Below are 15,781 nucleotides of genomic sequence, written 5' to 3' on the forward strand. Positions count from 1 at the left end.
AGGTTTTGACCATTATTCCTATCACTTATTATAACGCTCACTATATAACTATGACTCTTTATAGAAAAGTCGTCAAGGGCAGAGTAGAAAATAATAGTCGTGTTTTAAAAAAAAAAGATCCACAGAATTATTATTATGGTGATAATTATGGTCAGTGCATTTGCGATTTGCAGAGTAGATAGAAGTTTCTTTAACTGGGTATAGGTATTATAGAAACCTGGACACACTGTCAATATCTGCAAGTACACAAAGGTCAGCATGAAATCTCTATATATATTTGTACCTCAGTGTGCACAAGGCTCAGATATCCGTGCACCCTTCAATTAATTACCTTCCGCCAGAGAGGTTTTGTTTTCAACACCGTCTGATTCTCAGTGTGAATGCGAAAAAACTACAGAACGGATTTCCACAGAATTAAGTAGACGTTGTGGCATGGGCAAAAAAAAGAACCAATTAAATTTAGTTCAGATCCAGGAATTATTTTAAAACACTTTATTTAACATTGCAAGATTTACCAGGAAATAATTGATGGATGTAGATGAAAAAAACGAATCCTTAGTCAATGAGTAAGTGCAGCTTGATTGAATCCAAGGGTACTACTACTGGGCTTTGGCAGACGTTTGCGCTCTACTGAGTGCCATTCTAGTTGTGTGTGTGTGTGTGTGTGTGTGTGTGTGTGTGTGTGTGTGTGTGTGTGTGTGTGTGTGTGTGTGTGTGTGTGTGGCCACTACACTACAAGAGCACCATCTGTGCATGCATCCTCTAAGTGGACTCCAAACGGACTTGAAAGTAGTTGAATAAGAACAACTACAACAGATGTCCAAGTGTGTCCACAATGGAGAATAATTGAGGGCTTTGCCAGATATTTCACTGGGTTTTTGCAAGAATGCATGAATGTGCAGCTTTGGTAATGACCGGATGAAAGTCAACACAGTGAAGAGGGTCCCATTATTCAAATAATTCAATCAAAAGCTAGACTAGAACTGAAACTGGCATTAAAACTTCAAAAGAATTCGTTATCAACAAGCGAAGAATATGAAGTTCCTTCATCTCAGTCCAAATGAGGGTAAATCTCAAAACAAGACATCCATGGGTCAAAAGTATAGAAAGAGATATCTGATTATTATCAGGCTACTATGTACATAACACACTTTCAGTTTCCTTGTGTCCATGTAAACATTGTAAACATTGTAAACAGGTTTATCAGATGTTTAACAAGTGGTTAAAGATGATGTCTGACCTTGGATGGAAACCTTTGGATGTTCTTTCTTTGTGCACTCTGGCTGGGTCAGCGGGTCAAACAATGACGGGGTTGTCGGGACTGAGTTCTGAGTGAAAACAATCGGGAAGAGGAGGAGGAGGAGGAGGAGGCCAGCCATAGACGAGGGCGTGGAGTCCTGCGAGGACGCTGTCATGGTGATGACCTCTCCTCTAACTGCCAAGGTGGGCCTCTGGGATACGGCTGGAGGAGAGAAGAGACAACGTCAGCACCTGAATACATTTAATACATCAGGCTTAAAGGAAAAGAAGCTCACTATTCTCGTCAAAATCATGTCTTCTCTCCAAGCTTTCAACTCCTGAGGGCGCTCATCTCCGAATCCAGAGGAACAGAGAGAGAAGAATAATGCAGAGATATAAAATTTTGGTTGAAATGGACATAAACGTGGGATGAAAGCAAGAATGTTAGGTAACTAGTGGGTGGCTGGAAAGATGAGACATAAAATAGATACAGAAAAACTGCGCACAAAACTCTTTTACCTCAGCGATGAGCCAACTGAAAGAAGTGCCTAACCTCTAACCTTAAGACGATCATTTGAAATGTGCAGTTAAACTTTGGAGGTTCATTTAATGGCTGATTAAATTGGAGAATTGAAAGCAATAGTGGACTGTTCAATGAGGCGGACGTTTCCACAAGTCAGTGGAGCAGGAGTTAGTTAACTTAAAAATGTGTGGCCCTGAGAGACGTGCTGGAGAAGTGTTAAAAAGTATTCACTCCAACTCCTCTATCCTCAAAATACAGTTTTTACCATGAATAATATCCAGTCTGGCTGCCCTATCCATGTATTACGTAAGTAGTTCCAGCCAGCAGGAAGAGACACACAAATACACCCTCATGCTTTCCTCAGTAAATGTAATCACCTCCAGTCATAACACACGAGTCCACAGTGCAGAGCTAGAACTGGCAGTTCATCATCTCCCGCCCTGCGCTCCTTACGACGTTAGCTTAGCGAGGTGTAATGTCATTAAAGTAGATTGAAAACTGAGAGCGTCAACTTTCTACACAACTTTGGCTGGGTTACATCTCTGTGTGGGGTTTTCCTTGCTAATGCTTCGATCAATAACAAATTATTAGCTTGGTTGAGTTGCAAATCAACCACATTGCCTCTGCAATCAATTACGCCTTTGACTACAGCCGCTAACTAATTAGGCAAATGCACACAGAGCCTATGTTTGTCATTATACTGCAGAGTCAACAGGCTAACACAGCCACTGCCAGCAAACACAGGGTTGATGAAACCGGCGGAAGTATTTAATGAACTCTGCACTAGACACCAGCTCTACGTTACATACACTGAGGCTGAGAGCGTAGACATCTCTGTTCCGAGTCAGAAGATGATGTGGAATCCAGGCATTCAGGTTTTAGTGATGCATCAGTTAGTTTCAGGTGTCATGTCCCTATCACACATTCACTTCTGGCTTCATCCTCAGATTGTTGAATAAGACCTGGTATTCTTACTCTTATCTAACCAAATATAGACATATTTTTAGACAAAACCTTTTCAATTTAAATTAACTTTTTAATCAGGCCATTTTGCTACAAATACAGATATATTGTATTTGAAAATGATTTATATGTGTCACCAAAGAGTCAATTGTGCACATAGTAATCGTCCATAGTCACTGGACTGCATTTATTTAGCGCTTTTCTTGTTCTTATTGACAGCGCTTCTATACGCAGCTTGATTTCTATATCACAGATCATTCACATTCTACTGGCACAGGTGTCAGGGGGAATTTAGGCTTCAGCGTCTTGCCCAAGGACACATCAACAAACGGACTGGAGGAGCAGGGGATAACAACCTCGTGGATAGCAGACGACCCAGTGCACGTCAACAGGTGCCCCACTCTGTTACTTTGCCATCCAGACTGAAACGTCACCCCAAAGATAAACAAAATCAAATCTCTACAGGGCCACATGCAGGCCTATTGAGCTCGACACCACTCCAACCGAGCAGGCATGAATATTTTTCGAGTGTCAAGAAGTTGAGACCCTCAGAAATGGGTCACGTCAAGGTGACATCCATATCGTCTTCCTCCTCTACCTTTGTTTCTCATCATTGTTTTCTAGACTCACAAGCTATAAAGGCTTCACCTGTCCTCCATCCAGCAATGCATTTTCTTTGCATCTCCTCCTGCTCGACAAATATTTAAAAGACTAAATTGCAAGAATCAAGGATATCTTTATTATCCATTTTGCAGTATCCACACAAATCTCAGCTGTACTCGGAAAAATGTACTATAAATACAACATAAAATACAAAGACAAACCCAACACTCTCAATATATAAACTCACAATAAATTATTCCAAAGGCCAGTGGCTGCTGGGATAAATTAATGATTGTATCGGTTTGTCCTGCATGGAGGCAAACTGTATCGGCAGCCAGAGCAAACAGAATACTACATGAGATGAAGAAATCACCTGCACTGTCGGTAATCGAGCTTCTGCACATCACCTGACCTTCCATGTGACCTCCCACCTGCCTGTGACCGTGACTTGAACATCTCTGGCAATTGAGTGACCGTCACCTAGGAGTTGTCGTCCGTTTGCACTCTTGTGATCCTGCCCAACAACCAAGTAAACTACCTTTTAGCCCTGCTTGCCATTCGCTTCTTGTCTGCTTCTGGGTTATGTTACCTGTTACAAAACCGTGGCAAGTTCCCCTTACAGTGCAAACACCGAGATCACATGACACACAAAAGTCCCTGTCTACATAATACAGGGAGACTAGAGGGGATTGTGTTTATTTTGAAGATCAACATCACTTATGTATGGACGTCAAAAATTTAAAAAGTTGACATGACATTCTGGTATCCATCAGAACTGAAACTACACTTCTAGATGACAGTAGACTGTGTGAGCACTGCCTGACATCCAGCTGTTCACACTGTAGATCATAGTGCCCCCATTAGGCAATAGAGAGATTCTCATTAGACTTCCACTCTGTATATTTGAATTTGGGATATAGTAAATATACTTCATTAATACGGGGCTATTCCAGCATTAACGACCACTCAAAGCACTTTTTTAGTGCAAATCACGTTCATCCATTCATACAGCACTTCTATATGGATACTTCCGCATGCTTCCAGTTATTGGAAGTCTAACTCTATTACCTGAGTCACAGCTGCCATCTCTTCACTTTATTTATTTCTTACAGATAATTGGGCTCTTTTAGCCCATTATTCAACCTGTGGGGGATTCAAAGGGGAACTCAAGGCTCCAAACATGGGGCTCCACTCAACAAGGTGAGCCAACAGGCGGGGGATTGAGTAGGATCTGTTGTTTTGTAGCATTTTCAAATTAGAAAAATACCTATAAAAAAAACTGTTTTCTGACATTCAATTTTTTCTTTTCATTCAAGCAAATAAGAAGAAAAACTGATTGAATGTGCACAACTAACTTGCTGATGTTAATGGATGTGCATCCTACAATTTTTACAAATGGATTTAATCAAAACCAAACAGAATTTTCAGTTTGCACGTTCTTTATGATAATCAAACTTCCCTTCAGTTTTATTTTTTATTCTCGACTTGTCTTAGTTTTGAGTAACATGCCAAAATGCTCCTCTGTCATATTTATTCATAATTACACAGCACTGATACCTGCTTCAAGCAAATGAAGCAGAGCATCTTCTGTTGTTTACTGTGCTGTACAAAGGCTTTTAATTAAACCTGAAAGATGGACCATATGTTCCCAATTTACCGCATTCTGATTGGTATTGGCATGAGCTGCCTCTGTATTCATGCTATGTAAAATAATACCTTCAGCAGACTCTACATTCATGTCTGTTTTCTGCCATTTTCCCTTTTAGTAGATACCTGACAGCAGAAAGTGACATGAAACACGAGGAGAGACAAAGACAATGTAGGATGAGATTAAATTTAGGTTCCTGGCTGAAACCAAACTGAGCACATTATGCTTACACTGCACAAGTTTTACCAAGTAGAACCAACCCCATTCCTTTATTTCTATTATCTGCGGGAGCAGTGTTGGCAGATGCTTAATTCACATTAAATCTCTGAGACCTGTAAGTCAACGGCTGACTCTACAAATTCTCTCATTAGTCTAAAAGCTGGAGTGAGAGCAGGAAGGGCAGGAGATCGTGACAGATGACCAGGACTCTGCCGCAAGTTACGACTGTGGTGGGCGAGTGTGGACACACATGAGGGAAGCGTACTGTCAGCAGCAGGATGAGGGGAGTCTGAGGATGTCATGAAAATCGGAGGAAAGTCAAATAAAGAAAACTGAGCTGTGTGCGCGCGCACACACACACAACTTACTTAAATACACCCATATGCACACAACACACACACTTTACTTATATACACACCCACAAAACTTACTTATATTCACATACAGGCACCACACACACATACACAATTTAGACTGGTCAAAATGTCCCCACTTCCCAAAAGATTTCCTCACTCTGTAGGGTCTATGCTTAACATGGTCCTCACAAAGATGTAAGTACAGGAACACACGCATACACACAATTTACTTATATACACACCCACACAACTTACGTATATTCACATACATGCAACACACACACACAGAGAGAGAGAGAGAGAGAGAGAGAGAGAGAGAGAGAGAGAGAGAGAGAGAGAGAGAGAGAGAGAGAGAGAGATTACTTATACAGACACAAACAATTTACTTATATACACACCCACAGACACACATAATTTACTTCTTTTCACCTTCATGCACCACACACACACAAACACACTTTACTTATTCACATACAAGCCCACCTTTACTTATACATATATACACATACACAAGTGTGCACAAACGCACGCACGCACGCACGCACAGCTTTGAAAACCGGCAAATCCAGCCATGGACAGCTGGTCACACTCCATACTGGGTCACAGCGAGTGGGCAGAACTGACGCATGCTGTGTGCCAACATCCATTCCTGAGAGGGAGTGTGTTTGTGTGCGTTTGTGTGTCTGTGCTGTATACGAGAGTGTGTATTTAAACCACGGCTCTTTACAGCCACTCCAAAGATGCTGTCCATCCAATTTTCTCTCCTGCTGTGTTTGGGATTAGCAACAGTTTGTCAGCAAGGAACCAGGACGATCTATACCTTGGAGGAAGCCATCTCTACAAACACCAACACATACACGCACACACACAAACACACACACACACACATGCATACACACAGGTGAAGCCTTTAAAAAGACTCACTGAGCCGCTGCATGCCCATCAGACATCCTGCTGGATACACTGAGTCAATTAAAGGTGCGCTACATGCAGAGGACTTACAGGGTACTTGTGTAGATTGGACTAATAGATGTCCGGGCACGTTTCTTTGTCAATAACTTGGTGACCCATGAGGAGAGGGATTTACTGCATTAAGGCTGTTAAAACTGAAGAGGAAGAACATTTTCAATCCTTTAGAAAGCAACACCATCACAATGCATAATACTCCAAGACTGAGCCCTGCAGCCAGCAGCAGCTTTAAACTATACTCAACTATTTAAACTATTCATCGTGAAAAAAAAGAAAAGCAGTCTGGTGGCTCCTACAGACATAGAGGGATGTGGTGAGGGGGTCACAGCTTGCTGCAAAACACAAGAGCCACAGACTTTGAACAACCCTCATTACTCTTCTAACAGTCTGAATGAACAGTAGAAACTCTGCTCCCTATGCAGGTAGCCAGTGTGCTGCAATCTTTACTTTCATTTGGACATTTAATTGGAACATGCAACTCGGGGGACATATTTATTATTGGCGGCTTTCCCACCTACTTTATTTGGTCTGGACTTCACGTCTGACTTTTCCGTTTAGTCTGAATCAAAACGACAGATGTCAAAAGTGCCAATAGACCAAAAGAGGTGGTGTCAGTCTGGATCAAATGTGCCATGGTTTGCAGTGACATTTCCTTTGGAAAGTGCTGGACTTTCTGACCAATAGCAGGAGGTTGAGGCAGCGTATAACAATAGAAGAAGGAGAAGAAGGTGAAGAAGTGGAAGGGGCTCAGAGGATTTCCTGCAGTCAATGACAAAGACGTTCATTTTGCTGGTAATAGCGGGCCACAGTTATGATAATACACTTGCAAGAAGACTAATGAAGTGAACTGGGTCATTCCTTTGCTAGATTCAAATGGAGAGACTTCTTCATTCAAAAAGACAGACGCCAGTCGACAAACCAATCAAAGTCAAGTAAAGGTACATGCAGGCCATGTAGGTTGTGACGACAGGACATTCGTTTGTCACACTAAAGTCCTAAGTCTGCTCTCTGAACTGCAATGTGAAATGAAAATTAACCGGATCAAGGACAACAAAGACATAAAACTTGGTTCTGACCATGGTCCTGACTTTAATACGTGAAAACGCCCTAAAAATACCTCCAGATACTCGTTTATGTAAAGCACCATCACCTAAAAACTCTAGTGAAATACAACATTGAGTAAATGTACTCTCCCCCTCCGCCGGTGTTTGACAATTTACAGGAGGCAAACAATATCTCATCGGGATGCTTCAGCACGGTGCCGCTTGGTAAACAACCCAACACCTCGGTTTTTTCTCCTAGAGGCTTAAAGTAAAAATACGACAATGCCTTGGCTCCAAGATAATTTTGGAAAGTTCTTAGATAAACAAGGTAAGCTCTCCTCTTTAAGAAAAAAAAATTCTTCTCTTTATCCAGATGGCAGTCAGTAAATCTCAACCTTTCCTTAGCACAGGCTCTCATAAGTCCCTGCCGATGCCAGCATGTATCTATGGCAACAGAGCAGCAAATTGGTAGTCAGGCAGCGGGAACCAGGTTGAGTGTGTTTCGGCACAGACCTCTCCAGTCGACCGGCGGGAGCTGGATGCAGCACAGTGTGAGGAAGTGGAGTGTTCAGAACAATGAAAAGCTCTAAGTAGGCAAATGTGAGCAAAATGTGTTGAGAGGGTGATGACAGTAAATGCATTTACTGTGCAAATACAGAAATAACAAGTGAACCGACTTGCCATGTCATTTCAAAAGGTACCTTTGTTCCAGATGTTACTTTTCCCCTTTAACTAAAGGAAAGATTCTGGGACCACAATGACAGCTTTTCAATATGCACATCTTTGGTTATCAGACAACAACTGTGTTTGTCCTTCTCACACCGGATGCAAAAACCTGAACCTTATTTCGATCTCATTCCCAACCCTCTCCTCCACTAATTACTCCTTATTTACTTTACTTATCACTTTGCATTCTGCACCCTCACTTCTTTCTTCCTTTGCTCTCAAGACAGTTAGGGACCTTTTTATGGCCGTGGGAGCTGGATGCAACACAGTGTGAGTCGAGTGCTATCGGACAATGAAAAGCTTGAAGTAGGCATGAGCAAAAGGTGTTGGAGGGAGGTAATAATACTAAATGGATGTAGGCTACTGCATAGACAGTCGACCTACTTACTTGTCATTACTAAGGTGCTTTGCCTCCAGATGTGTCCGCCGGCCAGGGGAACTAACAGATAGCTTTTCAATATCTATACCTTTGATTGTCAGACAATTGTGTTGATCCCTTTCGTGACAGATGTAAAAACTTCGACCCATCTCATTTTCCACCCTCTCCTCTGCTTATCAGCCCTTATTCTCTTTTCACTCTGCCCCCTCATTTCTTTCTTCCATCGTTCTCGAGACAGTTACCAGAGTTCACTCCACCTTTTTGTGGCCGTTTGCTACCTCGTTTCAACCTCGCCTGCGAGGGGAGTACCTCTAATTACAAGTCAATGCTAACTCCCCCGGCACAGTCTCATCCGAATCCATTACGACACTGATTAAATTGCTTCTGGTCCATTGGGAAGCAGTTGCCACCTGTAAAAGAGAACTATCTTATGCCATGTTGCAGCAGGACAAGAAAAATAGTCTGTGTGGCCAAAGATGGCAAAAATAAAATCAATGTTTGTTACCTTTAGAAAAATTTGTCATCACAGAAAACAGATAAGGAGTGTAATTGGTCCTTTATGAGGAGACGCTCCCGGAGGGTGATTAGATATCATTGTTAAGCATCTTTTAGCAGGATTTCAAGTTAAGCCCCTCCAGAGCTTTCATCGCATAAAAAAATGTGTTGTTCCTACAGAGCCTGCTGAGATCCACCCTCCGCTCATCAGTAGCTTTTATGGCAAAGGAATACCAATATCTCCTCATCCAAAAGCTCACAGGAATTCTCTCGCTCATATGCAAACAAGATACGAATTGCAACAGAAGGAAATAACACCTGTTTCCTCTAGGAACTAAACACACGATCACTGCCTCCAATCCTGAATGTAAATCAAGCAGGTTTATAACAGGATAAAAAGCAGCAGAACTCATTTCGTTTTGTCTCAATGTTGCTACTGCTCACTTGAAGAAGTGGTGAAGAAAAAAAGCCTGTACAGTAAGTGTGTGTTTTCATAAATCTCTTTTTAATCAAACTAACAAATCAAAGCGACTTTACCACACGGTGATGAATGCCGACAACCACACCACGGTTGCATATTGCCACCATATTCCCATCCTATTCAAACCCTCCACTCTTTCCCTCAGGGGGTTTGGTACAGCAAAGGCTACATTGACCATGTCTAATTCAACTCAATAGCTCAACCCCACCAATCTCTTTAATGCCCGCATTGCTATAGGGGGGGGGGGGGGTGGGCCGGGGGGCAACGGGGGCCTCGTGAGAGTCTCGAGGGAACGGGGCTGAACATGTAGACAACATACTTGGGGGAAGGACGCAGGAATGTGCGATAAAGATGGTTTCAGGGTGATATAGAAGACGTTTTTCTCTTTCTCTGCTTGGAAAGGAAGGGTGACGGCGGGGTCACGGCACGCATCCCTTGTTATTGAGTCACTTCGCTCATGCTTGACAAGCCAGGCACAACCAGAGAAAGGATCTGCTTTAGGAATGAGGGAGGGCTGACCTCGGACTGGATAAAACTGTGTGTGTGTGTGTGTGTGTGTGTGTGTGTGTGTGTGTGTGTGTGTGTGTGTGTGTGTGTGTGTGGCAACAGTGACTGACAGGGCTGATGAAGTGGCGAGGATGGCAGCCACTGTCTGGATTACGTCTGATATCAAATCAGGCTGTGGTGGAATCAAGGCATTACGGAGCCTGAGGGAAGGTGCCACCTGATACACTCATAAGGCTCTGGGACTGACAACTGAGATGTGATGTGATGAGACAGAAACACAAGGACGGGGACGAAAAAAAAAAAGGAAAAGACACTGGATATGTGCAGCCATTCTGTGCCTGAAGTGGGGTCCAAAAGTCTAACACAACTTTTGAAATAAGTCTCAGACTTTTAGGCGCCACTGAATGTGTGAATGTACACGTTTAGTGCGTGTGTGTGTGTGTAGGAGGGGCATACAGGCTCTGTGTAATACCTGACTGTCTGTATGCCTCTCGAGTCCATCGATTTTCTTCTTTCTAGCAGAATATTTGTCTTTTCACCATTAAAATGTCAAGATTTCGAAAAAACAAGGGTTTGTTGGAGGTTTAATCCTCAGTCTTCCCCCTCTGCGTGTCCTTGGGCAAGATACTGAACCCCTAAATGGCCCTTCATACATGTTGAGTGCACTAAATGTAAGTCGCTTTGGATAAAAGCGTCTGACGAATGACATGTTCCTTCAGCAAATCCTGTTAGGTTCACTGGTTGCTTTTAAAAACCGTTTGGGACTCATCTGTATCTTCACAATTATAAACTGTGAGCACCAAAAAGCAATTTGTTCCATTAAATTAAAAACTAGTGCGCTTCACTTACTATTTTACATCCTGATATTGCAATACTCCTCTCAAATTATGCAAATAGCATTTAGTTACTGCAGCAGCCAGAGCTGAGGTCAGAGGTTAGTGATCTGTAATAGAGAAGCAGCCGGAGCTCCAGCAGCAGCATCAAAGTGGAAAAATGTGTCAACCATTAATCATTCATATCAATAAAACATTTGATGTAGCACCAAACTTACAGTTTTCAGATTAGTGATATTTGACATTGGGTGCGAATTTTCTGTGACAGTGACGTGTTTTTGAAATTGGAAACGAGATCCTGAAAGAACATCAACTTAATGTTTTCTTTATATAAAATCTGAAATGTAGCAGCCCTACAGCACATTTTACATATGCCAAATAGGTTATATTTTTACCCGTTCCTTTGTTTCCATGAAAATTAGTGGTAGGAAGCCGTGTGGGTCTGGGAACAACTCATAAAATTTAGTTTTTCCACTTCTTTAACATTGTGAGAGGTTTTTCAAAATTTTCACCATTTTCCCGCAGAATAATTCATGGATCTAGCTAAAAATTGGTACATTTAGGGAGCTGTTATATATGAGTGTGTGGAATTTTGTACGGCTTGATCATCTTTAAGGCCTTGACGGAGGTACAACTGAGTTCTAGTTCACCTACTCAAGAAGTCAAAACTGTGTAGTCACGGAAACTTGTTAAATTCCAACAAAGTGCATGAATAAGAGTCGGCCTGTTCAGATAAAACTCTCGGTGCTTTTTTACTTCAGGAAAATACAGCAGCGATGTCCTGTCTCAGAAAGCAGAGCTGATTACAGCTCTCCTATTGTTTTTCACTTTTAAGATTGGAACCACCTTGTTTTTTGTATAATTTCAGTGGAACCGCTCTGAGGAGACGATCAAACACATGCTGGCCTGGATCTCAGCTCCAGAATATACCACCTTAGGAACAGTAACAATCAGGAAACCATCAGGAGGAGTATGATTTCAGGACAGTGGCCTGGGAGACAGATACGAATGGTGATTAAATGGCAAATCAGATTGTGTAATATGGTTTGAACGATCCACTGCTGAGGGCGTCCTGAATCCTGAATCTGTCTCTCTGATCTTGTCTTAAACTCACACATCTATTCTGTCATGTAAATGTAAATGGTCTATGTATTTATAGAGCTCATTTGTACAGTGCTTCTATGTGCAGCTCTTTCTCTATCACACATCAATCATACACTACAGGCACAGGTTGAGTATCTTGCCCAAGGACACTTCAGCACGCAGAAAGGGGGGAGAAGGGGATCGAACAACCGAACTGTCGAGTGTCACACTCGTGTGTACAATTACATGTATGATCCGTGAAATACATGTGGACAATCCTGAGACACACACACACCTGTAACAGCCAGCCATTTTATAGCTTTTCCACATCCTGCTCTGTAATAACTCTGTCTGGTCCTCAGAAACTCTATTATGATTTCACTTTGCACTGTCAACCACAGTCTCATACACTCACTCACTCACACACTCACACACACCACAACCATAATTTGATAACATCGACTGCAGTTCTCTCTGCGTCTCCCTGATACTGTTTCTCTGTGTGAACTGGGAGCCACCCCCCCCACCCCCACCCTCCAGGCCTGTATTGATTTGAACTCACCAAATTCGTTCAGCGAAGCTCGGGGAGTAAGAGACTGTTCAATTTTGGCCAATAACGCTTTCGCATTAGAAAGTTACTTCACAGACTGAGCTCAGGTGCATTATCAAGAAACGAGTCTCACAAAGCAGTAGTTTGAAAACGCCGTGGAAATGCCAAACGTGAAATATCAAATACTGTTGTACAGACAGTTTATTGTACACAGCTGTTAGTGTGGAATATGGACATTATCAAGTACCACTGATAATAACAGGAAGCAATCAACAGTCTCTTATGTACCAGTTATTCTTTTTACTAATGGAAGCAACACAATTTAAAAGAAATGTTCTAATTTTGAGATGATGAACACTTGCTTTTTACCATAAAAGATTTTTTATTAACTCATGTTCAATGGTCAGAATTCAATAGATATTATATTAACTGCCCTTTAAAAATCATAATTTCTGTCAAACTCTCACCACAGTGTGTTGATGAAATAAGTTAAAAGTATAGCCATGAAATCTTCCAAAAGTCCTAATTAGGCATCTTCAAATTTACCATTTTTATCCCTTCAACAGCCAAAAACCCAGAAACAGGAACCCAAAGATTATCAACGATAGAAAAAAAGGTGGAACTAGGGTCAGGAGGAGATTTACGGGACAGGAAAAAAGATATAACGTGTCCACTACACAAAATTGTATGTTTATAAAACATTACTTCTGATCTATAAAGTTTTAAATCGTCCAGCCTACAAAACGTTTTCCATTTGAAACATGTCAGGATGAAATGTGAGATGACGGGTCACAAAAAGTGCTTCTTTATTTTGTTTTATAAGAAAAAAGGTAGAAAATCACTGGAGTAATTGATTAATTGACAATAAACAAATCGTTCATGTTTGTCACATAAATTAAACAGAATCTACATGAATGTATCCAGTACATTTACTTTCAGAACATACTTTTTTTTTTTTTACATATGATTCGTGGTGGCTTTTGAGTTTTCATGGTCGTGGCCTAGTCCTTGAGCAGAGCAGTGTGTCAGAGTGGTGAGGTCAAAAGGGCAGGGCCCAGATAACTCGCTATTAGAGAACAAAAAGCCAGAGACATGAGTAACCGCTCAAACAAAAGCTCCGTCCAACACATCTCTGCCATGACACGGCCACAAAGACGGGCGTCCGACGCTCTGAGTGGAGGTCGTTAATTGTAGAGCCAAAGGTCACAAAGGGTTTTTCTTTTGCTTATTTCTGCAGAGCTTCTGTTCTTGCTCAAAAAAACCCAACTGATTAGATGGATGTAGGGCCGACTGAAAAAGTAACCAAGGCTTTTAGTGTTCAGGACAAAAAGCTCTGCCCGTGAGTTTCAGAGGGAGTAGTTAAGTTTCCCAGGACAGAAGTTGTTGCGCCCTTCGCCACAGACGATCCCCACCCCCATAAAGGGGGTCTATATGTGTGGGTTCAAGAGGAACCAGGAATTGAACCGCGGACAAACTGCTCAACCAGACGACCAATATCCAATCATATGATTATTGGTAATATGTAACTGGAATTCACACTGGGAATATAATCAGTGTGTATCTTGCATATGCATTGAGGCATTACGAAGAGACATTTTTTTCCCCCCTTAATTGTCATAATTTTTGCATTTGCAAGTATAACGTTATCATGTAGATATAATCCAGAAGACAAGAAATGTCCTCACACCAGTTGAGGCTCCTACAATCGTTTCATTTACCTCCCACCAAGTTTGTGGGAGCCTCAGCTGATGTGAGGACATTTCTTGTCTTCTGGGTTTCCGTCGCTTCTGTCCAGCACAGGGTGTTCATCAAGTTTGGATATGTGTGCTTTCATATACTCTCTGTATCATGTAGCTATAAATCTGTTGGTGTTACTGGTCCAAAAGTTTGAAACCAGAGCATCACTAGCAATACCAACAAAGCTGATTCTGGTCCTTTAAAAGACGCTGGTGGTCTCTGGCCTCTACTCCAGGACCATGAAGCCTTTCATGTCTTTCACCGCGTGGTATTCCGGCTGCTAAATGCTTTACGTCTCTGCGATGAGTCACAGACACAGCAGGGCAATGGCGGCAGCGCTGATAAGAGCTGATAATGTAAAGATAGCGCGATAGGACTATCTCTTCACTTTAAACTTCAAGGCGTTTAAATGTCAGCAACTATCTGAAGAATCCGAGACAGGACTCACACGTGGACACAACGTAAACATGAATGGGTTTATGTGAGGTCTGGATTGAGTCAATTGTGCCACCTCGGATGTCTCCGTGAAGAGTCCTCTCCATGCACAGGTTTCCACAGGAAGCTGCCGGTGCATAATTTTCAACACAAACTGAATCACCCTTCCATCCCGCATGCTGCTCCTTTCTGCTGCGAGAGCAAAGCAGGCTTATGAGGCAGCGATTCAGACAGCTCGCATTTATTAGCCGCTATCTCAAGGATGACATGACACGTTCTGTTCTAATTAACTGGAGCGGACACCAAACAAAACACACACAGAAGGCTGAGCCAGGCGATGTAATTGATGAGCAAATTTATTACATCTGACTTCAAAGAGGCCGCAGATCAAAACGCAGCACATGATATGATGAGCCAAACTACAGATACATGATATGTCTGCAGTGTGCTACACAAACACTCATATAAACCCCCCCAAAAATGGATCTAATGAAGGTGCAGCTGCTGCTGTGTGTTCATACTCTGTGCATGACTGAACAATAATATATATATATATAAAACTCTCATTATACATAAGTGATAATTAATTGAGTATTTAAAATGCTTGGATAAACCTAATTGATCATTTAAGTGATAGTTAATAACATGTAGTTATTTATTTCATCATTAGATCATTAGATGTAAGAATCCTCGGTCTGGTAGTCACACATAAACCAGGCTTCTCACTCTCAACTTGAACAAGTATCAAGATGCAACTGATGATTATCACAGAAAATCCTCACATCTGAGAGGAGAGAACCAGATAGTATTTGGCCTTTTGCTTCATACAAAATGATGTTAATGGTTAATTGACTGAAGGTTTCAGCATGAAAATAAAGCAAAAAATCATTCCAAAGATGAGAAGGGGATGAAAAAGCAACAGTTTGCCGCTGTATCATCACAGTTGATTGGATTCCGCCTGTGCCGACATGGCAATTAAGTGCTGCGTTTGT

At 41.8% G+C, this 15,781-nt stretch overlaps 1 protein-coding gene across 3 annotated transcripts in view; it reads right to left on the bottom strand.

Moving 5' to 3' along the window:
- sema5ba (sema domain, seven thrombospondin repeats (type 1 and type 1-like), transmembrane domain (TM) and short cytoplasmic domain, (semaphorin) 5Ba) overlaps nucleotides 1-15,781 on the bottom strand; it is a 160,066-nt gene that overhangs the window by 93,345 nt on the left and 50,940 nt on the right. For all 3 annotated transcript variants that reach the window (XM_034573719.1, XM_034573718.1, XM_034573720.1), the window contains exon 3: nucleotides 1,241-1,462. In XM_034573719.1, the coding sequence (XP_034429610.1) occupies nucleotides 1,241-1,415 (175 nt within the window). In that variant the 5' untranslated portion in view covers nucleotides 1,416-1,462. The remainder of the gene's footprint in view (nucleotides 1-1,240; nucleotides 1,463-15,781) is intronic.

Source organism: Hippoglossus hippoglossus, chromosome 21, assembly GCF_009819705.1.
Source record: "Hippoglossus hippoglossus isolate fHipHip1 chromosome 21, fHipHip1.pri, whole genome shotgun sequence".
Taxonomy (NCBI): Eukaryota; Metazoa; Chordata; class Actinopteri; order Pleuronectiformes; family Pleuronectidae; genus Hippoglossus; species Hippoglossus hippoglossus.